The following is a 13,291-nucleotide window of genomic DNA, read 5'->3' on the forward strand; positions in this document are numbered from 1 at the left end:
AGGAGCAGCTGCTGACCTTTCACCCTTCACCTACGGAAATCATTCCACCTCCACATAGACAGACACACACACACACACACGTATACATATACGCACATGCACATATGCATATGACACACAGACATACACACAGAAACAGAGAGAGCACAATGTGTGCATGCCCTCCACCTCACCTGTCCCTGTCCTCCGTCGGGATGGGAGGCTTCTGTGTCTCCTCTTCCTCAGTCTCCTTCAGCTTCCTCTTCGGGGTGAGCGGCCGCACGGATCGAGACTCGGCGAGTGTGGCCATCCTTTCCGCCTCGCTCCGCGCCAACTTCGCCTCCTGCGGTCACAGAGCCACCGTCAGCACCACAACACTCTGGGTCTTTACCTGGCACTGTGTGGGCATTGGCCCCAGGTCATAGCCATGTCCCGCAACTACATCTGTCACTCATGGAGTCAACAAACAAACTTCATTCTGCAGGCTGCCTTCCCCCTCAAAGATCATGTTTATTTCATTTTCAGATAAGAAAAGATCATAATAAGAAATACATATTTTAGAATCATATAGTTGAAATGTAGATGAAGGTGGTTTCAACCTATAGACATTGTGCCTATAGAGTCACTGTGCCTGTGCATTGGTCGTGTAAAGTCACAGGCAGTGTAAACAACCAGTATTGGCAGTAGTGTAATTTATCAGTGGTGCCATTAATGCAGGATTTTATTATGCAGAAAAATGCCAAAACACAGGAAAAAATACACTGTGTTCTATAAACACAGTTATTCCGAGGTCCTTTTTTTAAGATTACAGTAGCCGATAATTCAGACTTGACCCACAACAAAATAATTACTCCTGTTTCTTTGAGCCAATCATCTTTCGGTGTCTGACATTTGTGTTATCAGAAAGTGAACTGGAACACAGATTTTGAAATGTCCTGCGTTCCAAAGATGTGCATTCCATGGGATAGCAAGACCACTATCTATGTACTGGCAGCACAAGTAGTGACAGGGTAGTGGCAGTGTAAACTCTGTGTAGTGGCCCTGTATAGGCAATGTAAGCTTGGTACAGAGGCAGTGTTTGCTGAGTAGTCAGGTATTGTGGAAGCTTTGTGTAGAGGTGCTGGTGCATCACCTCCTGGAGCAGCTGGATCTTGGTCTCCAGGATCTCTTGCATGTGGTCGATCTCCTGCTGCCTCTCCTCACATCGTCGCTGCAGTTCTGCCTCATTGTGATTGGTCAAGCTCTCCGCTGTTGTCCTATCAGAGCAAAAGAGGCAGAGACTGTGTATTAGGAGTATGTACAGAGTGCAGAACTTAAATCAATAGATATTGCGTGTCCAGGAATGCTTCAGGTCAGCTGTTGGTCAGCAGAACTAAGAGGGGCCATAAAGTCAGCCTGTTTCTGATTTTGGTTCAGCTGCAGGCAAAATCCAATAATGTCATGTGACACAGCTACATGTAGAGTCATATTTCTTCCAGAGCAGAAATATTTATTGTATTTGATTTCAGATTTATAAGCACAGAAGGAACAGTGTAAGGCAGCACATTTTGTTCTTTGGAAAGGCAGATGTGACCAGAGGAACCAAACCAAATGGGGGAATAAGGGGAATTCTCTTTGTATCTCACAGAGTAATTAAAGGGGCGACATAGCTCAGGACATAAGAACGGTTGTCTGGCAGTTGAGGTTGCCGTCATCCGCCTCGTGTCGAATGTCCTGAGAGACATAACTACGCTCGATGAGAGCATCATGTAGGCTGATAACGCTATATAAAGCATTTACCATTACCTTAATGTCAAGGCTTGCTTGTAGTTAATAATTTTACCAAAAATAAATCTGTAAATTCGTTCATTGGTTTCAGTAAATTTGTGTGGGCTGGAATCCACAGAGGATACTGTAAATCTTTACGCCACTATGTCTCTGTATGTCTGTCACAGGATGCAAGCTTTAAACTGGGAGACCAGGGCTCGGGTGGCTCAGAGGTTTATTTTCAAACCAGACAGGGGGACAGAAGGAGCCTGGGCCTCGCCCCTCTGGCTGGTGCCATTTTGGAGATGCTGGGAACAGGCTGTGCCTGCCCAGATTCAACCCCACTGCACTGCACTGCACTTTTCCCTCAACATATCAACATTATCAATAAAGAATAAGTTAAATTCATCTAGTTACATCACACTCAATCCTCTTCTCTTCTGATTAGCCCCACCTCTCTTATACTATGTGGCTTGTAGTCTATAAAATAGTCACTGGCTTGTGGAAGAGTGCATCAAAGGTGGCATGCTCTTCAGCTACATGAAACAGGCCTAGTGTGGTGTGTAGGTGACCCAGAAAGTGACACATGGCGTTTCCAAATTGGACAGATTAGTAAGAGAAAATTGACAGGAGGGAAGTTGTCTATTTTCAGCGGCTGCGTCTTGGCCTCGCGGAACAGGCCCCGGCGCGGTCTGTCTCCAGAGCGAACGAGGCAGGCTGAGTGGAGCCAAACCCAAATATACATATACGAGACCGCAGGGCTGCCCAAAACACTGATTACATCACGAGTCAGAAGGGGATCCGTATTTTTAAAAGACTGCAAACTCCACGTGGTCGTTTTATTTTTTGATCTGCCGTGACAAATTTCCTCTTGGATGCTGACCAACTGAAAAAAGGATACACAGCGCTGTACATTATTAGAACTACAGCGCAGGGGCCTTAATGTGGCGTATACATGAAGTCACTTGTTCTTAGTGCAGTGACGCACCTCACCAACCAGACCGAATCCTTACTGTGCCAGTGACAATCTGTGACTAGGAGTCCAAACCACTAGTGGCACCTGATTTACTAAAAACTTTACCACATGTAAAACCACACACATAAAACCATTAACATGACCAATGATTGATCATGGTATTTGTTTTGTACCATTGGTTGTGTTATTAGTTTTGCATGCGCTAAAGGTCCGATTTACTCACAGGTTGGCTATGACACCGTAAGGATTCGGTCTGATTAGTGAGGTGCACCTGGAAATAACAGATGGCTTTGTCAACAGCAGGAACATTTTCCGCACAATATCATCTTCTGAGACACAGCAGTAATGATCAGCACAATTCAAAGCCCAGTGGTGCTGAATATAGAAGGTGGGCATGGGCAAATGTGAAAAGCTTGAAAAGCTATCCAAAATTAACAAACTTCTTTCCTGAAAAGTTGTCTTTTGAAGTTTATCTGTCAATGCATTCTGCAGAAGGCCGTCAAGACAAACATTTAGAATCTGCAAATATCTCTGTCTGATATATAATCAATAAACTATTTTATGTTACTCAAGTGAGTGTTACACCTATAGTGTGGTTTAAATTTTACTGTAGGTGCAGCACTTACCTTTTAATCATGAAATGGAAAGTGTCCGTGCTTATATGTAGACTTGCACTTCAGTGCGATGCCATCTGTCAATGTTGGAATTTGGGAGGGAGACAAGCATGTAATCTCCTCCAAAGGGAGTTCTTTTCACTCTTCAGTCTACCAGCTGAGCTACTCAGTCATTGCATAAGAGTAGACTTTGAGTGTGGCTGGCACAGGCAATTAACCCCAAAAAAATGCGACAGTATTCGACAGTATTGCACAATGAGACACCAACTGAAACACTCCTTCCTTTTGCACTGCCTTTTGGGACTGCTGACCATACACGACACTGACACTCAGGACCCAACAGCAGAACCGTTGGGCACATCCACACACCAGAAAGTTAACCGAATGAGCCAGCAGTACCCTGTACATAATTTCTTAAACTCTCCCGTTCAGTAGATGCACCAGACCTCATTGTAGTGCTGACCTCATTGACCCAGCTGGGAACAGTACTTTCGACTGATGCCCAAAGAATTGATCACATGGACACACACGCTCCCAGGAAAAGACAGTCCCATCAGGCATGGACAGCTGCAGTCCTGGCAGTAAACGTGGTGGGTGTAGCACCCAGGTCCCTCTTGCCCTCGTTGATCAGCTGAGAAGTGCATGGACAGTGCGCTCTGAGTAGGTGAGGGATGGTAGGATATGGGCTCTGACCTTTCGGGTTTGGCAAGTCACCGTGCTGGGACGAACGCACCGGTGCTACGCCCTGCTGCAGCTGCTCCGTGAAACGCGAGCGCCTGGAATCCCAGAATCCGGCCGCCAGAAATCAATACCGATTGCCAGTGTGAGAGCAAGGGCTTAGGAGTTATCGTTTCATTATCTTACGTTAAGACCACCAGATCACTCTTAAGACTCTGGCCTTTGAAAATCCTATGGCAAATTAGCCTAAGCATACTGTAAATTGGTCTCCCTTTTGAAGATTTTTGCTAAGGACAAATGAAAGATGCACAGAATGACTTGCTTTTTTCACCCCTTGTGGCAAACTGACACCCGACTCCCATTTCAAGAAGAATCCTATCATCCCGGCACCACACAGTGACGCACAATGTAGACATCTCAACTGTGAACTTGAAAGCAAAACCAAAAGCGGGAATAGGCTTTCACTTACAGGGCTTTGTCAAGGAGCTGCTGCTTCTCCTGTAGCTCCTGCTTCAAGCTCTCCACCTCCACTTTCAACTCGATGTTCTGGAAAAGGAGAAACAGCAGTGAGTAACTTGAGTCTAAACTGGGATCAAAACATATCTTTTTTGTAAAACTGGAATAATAAACTGGAAGCTACACATTGTTGAATAGATGATGCATATACAAGCAACTTGTGAATACTGTCTTCAAGGACAGACATACCTACAATTTCTATAGTACAAAAACACAATGGCACAGCCACTTGTAAACCACAGTGGGACGTTAAACCCTGTAGGCCTGCTCCTACAAATGTAAAAGATTTAATTAAAGATTTATTATTTTGTTCTTATCCAAAATGTTTCATTGATGATGCGGTCCAGGTATTGTACATTTACTTAAAATTTACTTAAAACGCACAGTCAAAGGTTAGTACGTGTGGGAAAAACATGTCATCTTTGGTTTATGTTCTACAATGCAGACCAAGGAGTGGAGTTTGCTCTTCAAGCGATGAAGTTCCGGCCCTGTACATTCCAGCCCCCATAATGGGAGCATCTACACATCCCAAAGAGACTCTGCTCTGGAGGACACAAGGTTTAGCTGCACACAGCTCCATACTGAGGCATGTTCATGCACTGTGGCAAAGGGGTTCTGTACTGGAGACCTTAAGAGATGGATGGAAGCAGGTTGCCAGAGTGGGGAGTTGTTCCTCAAATGCACAGGTTTTTTTTAAAAAACCGATGAAGTAAGTTCCAGAGGGAAAATATATTGAATTTAGAAGGAGGACTTTAAAAACAGGCATGTATAATGTTTTGGAGATTCTGTATAGCAGTACACTAAAGATATGGGATTCTAATAAATAATTACAACAAAGAATCCATTCCGAATCTCAAAGCATACAGAGAAGGGGGTAAAAATCAATCAATATGCCTACTCCACTGTAACGTGAGGCGGGTACAGTCACACAATCATCTCGTTAGTGTGAGGGTGTGAGGCGCATGCCATGGCTGCTGGGGGGCCTGGGCTCTGCTTTCAGTGCCTGACCCCTGAACTCTCAGATTAAAGCAGCTCCTCTCTCACGTCCATGTCAATGTTCCTGCGGCCCTCCTCAGCTCACACAGCCACGTCAGGCCCAGATGGACACGTCCAAACACCCCCCCACCCGCCTCCAGATTAATAAGAACTGAGCGAGGGTGTCACTTGACACCCGCTTGGGACATCCTGCACCCATGTCATCGGAGTTATATTTAGACAGGAAGAATGCAGGCACAAGCCCAGAGGGTTTGGAATGATGGGGGGATATGGAAGGGGCCTGACAGCTGGGGTTTTTGTTGTTTACCTGTGCTGAAAGACATCTGTGACAGAAAGTGCATTTTAGTTGATGTTTTGTAATGCCACAATCATGGGTGTTGCTGTTGTTCGTGATCTAATCCAGGGGTACAGCTTTGATAAGGCTGAAAATCTGAGCCCAAGCCCAACCAGAACATGAAGGCCTCGTATCCAAGCCAGACTTGAGCACTTGGTAACCCCACACTTAAACCTCTTAGAATAAGAATCACTGAAAAGCATGCAGAACATGAACTACAGTTGACTTCAATTTTTCATTCTCTGTCATTAGTTAGGATACATTTCAGGCAAACGCTTAATAGCATTTACTTGTTCTTATAAAGACACGTGCCAGTCATCAATTATCAAGGCCAAAATTAACCAGTTTAAAATGCACACCATCAACAGAGGGTAGCCTAACTTAGCATACAAGAAAATTCCAAAATCTGTTTCTCTAAAAAATATTCTTAGTCCAAAAAAATAAAAAGGGTATAATTCCAGGGTGATGCAACCGTAGTCTAGGAGCGCCAGTAATGTTTCTGTTTTTTGTTCCATTTGAGCTTAATCACAAAAGATTGATGGACTATTAAGAATCTTATCCTAAATATTCCACATGGTCACCGGTTCATTAAGCCTGACAATTAATCCAGTTATATAGTCATAGGTTTGGATGGAGCAAAAAAACCAGGAACATCTCAGGCTCTCCAGGACCAGGGTGGCCAACCGCCACTCTGTACTACATATAATTTTTATACCACTCAAAATTGAGCATATTCTTGCCTTTCATCCATGCAAAACCATGAGCACAGTTCAGCTAAACATTTCCAAAAAATCAGTTTTTAGCAAAACAAAACGGAACCAAATAGGCTGCTGTGTCATCTAATTCATCTAATTCTACCCAACCCTGTTCCTAGTGATCTACTGGCCCATTGGTTTTCATTTCAACGCTAATTTGACACACCTGATTCTACTGATCAGCAGCTCAAGGAGATCTCTAGCTGTCAAATGAGGTGTGCTTTGTTAGGGTGAGTGAGTGAAAACCTATGGGGCGGTAGATCTCCAGGAACAGGGTTGGACAGCACTGATTGAATTAAACCAAGCATCATAGGCAATATAATACCATATAGCTTAAAAAAGAGCTGTTAGGCTACACACACATGGCTATGCAATTGAGTACATAAAGGGCAAATACCAAAAAGTGGAAATACCATTCTCAAACCAGACCCAAACAAAATAATTCATTAAAAATATTACTGTGTCCTGACAGGTTCAAGTCAAAAAACAAAACTCTTTCCAGGAGTAATTTCAGCAACTACATCTGTCCTTTATTTCACTCTTCCATCTTAATTAAGGAGCTCACATTCACTGATTGACAAGAACACTTTCTGTCCCTAATGGCAACTCTACCAGCACTAGAGTTTTTTTCAGAGCTTCCTCATCCCCTAATACCAACTTGCTTGCCTTAAGTTCACATAAACTAATGCATAACATTGCAATAACATAGCAGACACTCTTATCCAGAGAACATACTGTACTCTGTCCCTAATGCCAGTTCTTCGGCTTCTAAAGTTCACATAAGCTCAGTCACAAAAGCACTCTGCCCTTATCAACTCTCATAGCTCTAGACTTTACATTCACTTAGTCACAACACCACTCTTTGTCCTTATCAATTCTCCTATTTCTAGAGTTCACATTCACTCATTAACAACAGGAACCTTTTTCCTTCATTCCAACTTAACTAAAACAGAATGAGAGCTCAAATTCACTCATTCACTCTTTCTTTCCTAACAAGATCACATTCACCCTTTGCAACGATGCTCTGTCTTTCCAATCCTACTTTCAAGGTAACTCTTTCTATATGAAACCAGTTTCCCTTGGTAGAGTATTGTGGTGCAGCAATTTCATGAACAAAGCCTGGAATGTAATTAAACTGTTTATACAACACAAAACATTTTGGGCAAAAGTCAACCATGTATCACTTAGTTTCCACATTAGTGGTTACATTACAGATGAAACTCTTGCAGAAAACCTTGATCAAATTTTGTTGGGGGTGTAACCTTTTGATTGACAAGAGGCAAAATGCCTGTACTAATGGATAAATGGTGGGGTATTGTGATGAACTGACAGAACAGTGGAGGTGGATGAAAAAAGGAAGTGTTTTCATTTATCAAACCTGTTTTAATCAAATTATATAGGTTTTACCAGATGACTTGCAGTATCACCTCAATTTTTAAATTTAACAGCAATGAATCCACTTTCACTTTTATCACTGCCATTTTTGAGGATTATCTGTTACTTCCACCCCTCATATTTAACTGCCAGTTTTCCCCATTAAAAATACAGACATCTGAATTAGCTCAAATGCTAACTGATTTTCAAAATTTCAGGTGCCAACCCCTTCTTCTGAGGGCTAAACAAGCCTAAAAATAGAGCAATGATTGAGCACCTGCTATTTCCACCCCCATATTCCACAGCAACAGGGGCCAGTTTTAACACCCCGCCTGCATGGAGAGAAGGAGTGGCCTGTGATTGGTTAGAGGCTGATGTTGATGGTATCATGCCCCCAAACTTCTTGCACTTATTATATGTGCTCGGTTAGAAAACCTAGTCTGGACCTCCTGCCCTGCAGAACAATAGGGAAGGTCTCCTCCACTGGCAACCTAATGATCTCAATATACTGTACTGCCCCACCGCTCCACAATCACCAAAAGTGGAAGAGCGCTCCCAGTGTGAATACATATACATTTCTAGGATCATTGTGCTTTAATTATGCTGATGACTGTACATTTAAAGCCCAGTGGCAGACTCCCTGGCAGCAAGACTGGGTTGTTTATGCTATCAGAGGCCATATTATTATTTGATCATTTTATACAGATAGCATGAATGGTTTGAAGTCCATGAATTCTTGGAAGTCATTCAGGAAAGCACCCAAGCAGTAACGTTTTTGGTGTAATCTTGGTTGGGGAAAACTGTACTTTTAACTTAAGTGCCTTATTCAGTCAAGTCAAAATTAAATTTTTAACCTCTCTTGAATCTCAAAGCTTGTTTCAACTTGTGATTTCAGCAGTATTTTGGAGAAGCATAGAACACTGAAATACTTTAGATGCCTTGGGGGTTAAACTTAAAAAATAGCATGTCCATTAGTGTAAATTCAAGTTTAAAATTAGATCTTTAATTTCATGGCCAATGGTCTATTTGCAGCTATATAAATCTGCCAGCGTTAAAATACTAATTTCACCAGTCATCCTTCAGTGTTTTGAAAGGTTTCTAAACTCATGGTTGGGCACCATTTGGGACTTTTGCTGTGATGAAGCATTAGTCAATCTTAGCTGTGGAGTCTCACCTGGTAGGAGACAGAGGAGACAGAGTTCTAATATCTCATTGACTATTTCAATTAATGGAGCTCATCTGTTATCATGTCAGGATTATGTTGTCTGACAAAGCAGAGATGGGGCCTTCATTAGATACCGCTGATGCCCGATGTCTGAGGTGACTTTCCTATGTTGTTTTTTTGTATTAGGAGGCTTAACAGACGACAGCTGAGGTCCTGTGTCACCTTTGGGCTAACCGTTCCTGGCCCATGGACACCTCGACCGGGATTACGGCCTGACTGGGCATCTGGCTGGAGATGTACCAACCGCAAAATCATTCACTAATCTCCCGCTTACTGATATACAAAGATTCAGATGCAGGCACACCAGTCACAAACAGCACATATATGGGTGTCATGAGACAGAGCTCTCCACCAAACAAAGTTTCACACAGCAAACAAAAAAAAGCCCTTGGAATCAATGCATTAAACTTAGCAGAATTTGAAGACCCCGTTATCAAAAGAATGGAAATTAGTGCAGGCTTCTTGCTGTACTTTACTCAAAACCTCAAAACTAGCACTGTGACAATGCTCTTCCAACAACAGGTATACATACAGCCACTGTAGACAGTCTCAGTTGCGTGTTAGTCTGCGCCTATGTGTTAGAATGCTTTACGTATTCCTTCTGGTGTGTGAAAATATGTTTCCAAGCACGTCTCAAAGAAGCAAACAGCATACATTATGATTCCTATGATTGTGATTTTTTAAGATTAAAGGAATAACAACAGTTCTAAATTTTAGAATTGTGAATCTTCAATTCTAAAAAGGATCAAAACAATAAAACAGCTAATTTTGCTATGACATGAATCCAATGTATTTAAAAAATCTCATTCTGCAGCAGATTTGGAACCACCATTAACCCTGCAAACATTAAAGTGCCATAAATCTTCACTATCTTCACAGTATCTCACTGAGAGACGAGGGGCTATGTCAGATGCAGAAAAAGGTTATGCAAACACAAACATAAAAATAAGTGTGATTATTTGCCTCTTTTTCATTAATTTTTTCCTCCTCAATTTGATCTTAAAAGTTAATTTACAGACAGCCAGCTTGCTTATAAATGGCCATCAAACATGTCTAACATTAGTAAAAAAGTTGAAGTTCAATTTTGAGGACTGCATTGTGTTTTGTGAAAAATAGACCATATCCCCAGCATATACTATGCCATTAAAAATGTTATGGATCCCAGAGTGGACCACATTACAGGCATCACACCACCACCACCACACCATACCCCTTACCATGCACCCCTAACATATCCTCTAAATGTACCCCCCCAACCCCCGATCATACCCACCCACTCGTCCACCGTACTCACCCTCCTGTACACATCCTCGCTGCTATCCTCATACTTCTGCTGGATCCGCTCTTCCAGGAAGTAGATGCGGAGCTTGAGGCTGAAGTTCTCCTTCTTCAGGTCATTGAGGTGCTGCGACAGAGTGCGGTAACCGTTAGACATGTCAGGTCCTCCTGGTGGCCATCGCGACGGCCCCCCTCCCTGCGCTACAGCATAGCTGCACACGCTAAGACGATAAAAAAAACAATACAACTACAGCACAGAAAAGGCTCCCTAATGGTGGGGCAGAACGGCCATGGCCGCGCGGAGCGGCTCTACAGTGACACAGAGGGCTGTCGGCCCCCGCTCTCAGAGCTCTGTTACTGGTATCGCCATGGTGTGCTTTGAGCCAGTGAAGCCAGGGGGTTCTTTTTTTGCTCGGTGGTGGGGAGGGAGGGGGGGGTGGATGGAGGTGGGGAGATATCCCAGGAATCCCTGGCAGACAGGAGATCAGCCTGTGAGATCACAGGGGACAGGGGGAGGGGGAGAAGCCGGGGGGGTATGCACAAAGTGACTTTGCAGGCAATCCCCAAGGAGGGGACACAGACCATCTCTCTCTCTCTCTCTCTCTCTTGCTCTCTCTTTCTGCTTTGTTGCCATTACAAACATGCATTTGCATCATACAACAGTATCACATAATAGAGTAATCTATCACAATGCAGTAATAAAAGGAAGAGCAGTCACTCAGGCATCACTCTGGGGAGATGTAAAGATCGGTGTTAGGTCACTGCAGTTAGGTCAATGCACTCAGACTCATACGCTCATGGGTTTTAATCCCAAATGTGACAGTGCAGTTATATCCAAAATATAAAGTTTGTCCTAGGAAAAACAAGCAAGAAATGAGCCACATTCGTATATGCATATGCTAAATGATTAGCTGGTGCATACACAAATTATAAATCATTTCACGGAGTCAAAAGGCATTTCAGAACACAGTCAGCATGTTCAACTTAATTCTCAATTTAACAGAAGCATAGCATGACCATGTAAACCACTTCCCTGGATATCAAAAACAGTCAACTCCCCTTGACTGTGGAGCCAGAGAGCCAGCAGTCCTACAATGCATTGCTCCACTGTGTTCATAAACAAAGATTACAGCATTCTTAAAAGCAAATTTTAAAAAGAAAGAAACTTTGAAATAAAAATCATTGGAGATATTTTTAATTTCCCATTTTCTGCAATGAGTTCTTGTTTTTTTCCCTACTGGAGGTATTTCATAATTGTCTGTAGTAATTCAGAAGAATACAAGAATGGGCATAATCTTGTAAAAGAATGCCTGAAATACCATACCTAAACACAACAAAAAGTTCTCTGGCAATGGAAAAAATCTAGATCGCATAAGCCACGCTAAAGACAGCAATGTGTTGTTGCTGAATAGTCAATCAAAGCCCTGACTTTGGTTCTGATTTAAATGCAGTGACTTCACAGAGCCATAATGGCTCCAGCAAACACCACATAGAACATCGAAACTAAGCAGAATCGTCATAGACAGATTCAGCCGCGCTGCAACTACACACAGCCGACACGAATCTATGAGATCCTAGCCGATGAGTTATTTTAAATAAAGTGCATAACATTTTGGAGTGTGGACAAATAATCCTGTCAAATGCTAGTCATATTAATTTGTAGTAGCAGACTGTAATCTCCCCAAAATGTCAGTTTGGCCCAATGTCCTTAACAGGCCACGTGCGAGTCGATATATATCATTAATCTGCAGGAATACATTCCAATTCCTAATAGAAACAGTCTGTGCAAGGTGAGTTGGGATATTAAAATCAATTTGAAATAATCAGTGCAAGAGGGGCTAAAAGTTTTAAAAATGTAAATCCAGGTCTTTAGAGAAATGCCGCTAATCCACTGCATAAGAACATAACGTGCATATTCAACAAATGGAAAAGTTAATCTGTTGGGGGCACTGCGACTCCACAAACTGAGACGTCTGAACTTTTCAGCGCCTGCTGAAATCGGAGATGCTGGATGGCCCGAGTCTATTTTTAGGCAGGCGTCGGGGCTTTACAGTAAATCCCCAGATCGCAGCGCACGAGTTCCAGAACGGAGTTTTGCGCACAGCCGAAAACGTTCCGTGTTCGTGACTCACGGCCACGTGAGACAGCTGTGAGTCAGAGAAACCCTCGCGCTGGCCTCTGACCGTATAGCCTCTGCTGGACATCAAAAACAGTATCCGGCAGCTACGAGGAACAGATTGTCTTTAGGCTTTGTTTTTATGTATTTATTTATTTATCACGATCTCTTGAAATTTAACGCAACTGCATTTATGATGACCACAATGAAACCGGGGGTGGACGAAACATTCAGTGTTTATCTGACGGAAGACCGGGGTTTTCACTTAGCTCGTTTCCTACTATCCAGTGAAATTATATCGGATGACACGCAAGGCTCCACACAGGTCTTCGTAATGCTGACCCTCTGGATTCAATCAGAGGACAGTCGCTTGAGAAAACCATACAAAGCCTTGATTAAATAAATACGCCCATTAGGAATGTCGGTTTTCATCTCCACGTGTCTCGTTGCTCCTGCATTCGCTGTCAGCCCCCGGGCTGTGGAATAAGATAGGTGGAGTTTGTCAGGAACTGGACCCAGAGGGATGATTCAGACTACTTACAGGCCCTGGATAATGTCCACCCTTTTATCCCTCTGTGCGCACAAGGGAAGCTGTGAGAAGCTCACAGCAAGACTGTGTCTGTATGTGTTATGCTTATGAGGTAGAGCCCTTAACACACCAATGGACTGTGCATCTGCATTCAGGGTCAGGTCTCCCCACATGC

At 43.1% G+C, this 13,291-nt stretch overlaps 1 protein-coding gene across 2 annotated transcripts in view; it reads right to left on the reverse strand.

Moving 5' to 3' along the window:
* Positions 1-13,291, reverse strand: part of LOC135256613 (myomegalin-like) — a 72,573-nt gene that overhangs the window by 39,578 nt on the left and 19,704 nt on the right. For both annotated transcript variants that reach the window (XM_064338562.1, XM_064338561.1), the window contains exons 4-7: positions 10,488-10,598; positions 4,463-4,539; positions 1,112-1,235; positions 174-322 (exon numbers count right to left, since the gene is read on the reverse strand). In XM_064338562.1, the coding sequence (XP_064194632.1) occupies positions 174-322; positions 1,112-1,235; positions 4,463-4,539; positions 10,488-10,598 (461 nt within the window). The remainder of the gene's footprint in view (positions 1-173; positions 323-1,111; positions 1,236-4,462; positions 4,540-10,487; positions 10,599-13,291) is intronic.

Source organism: Anguilla rostrata, chromosome 6 (assembly GCF_018555375.3).
Source record: "Anguilla rostrata isolate EN2019 chromosome 6, ASM1855537v3, whole genome shotgun sequence".
Classification (NCBI taxonomy): Eukaryota; Metazoa; Chordata; class Actinopteri; order Anguilliformes; family Anguillidae; genus Anguilla; species Anguilla rostrata.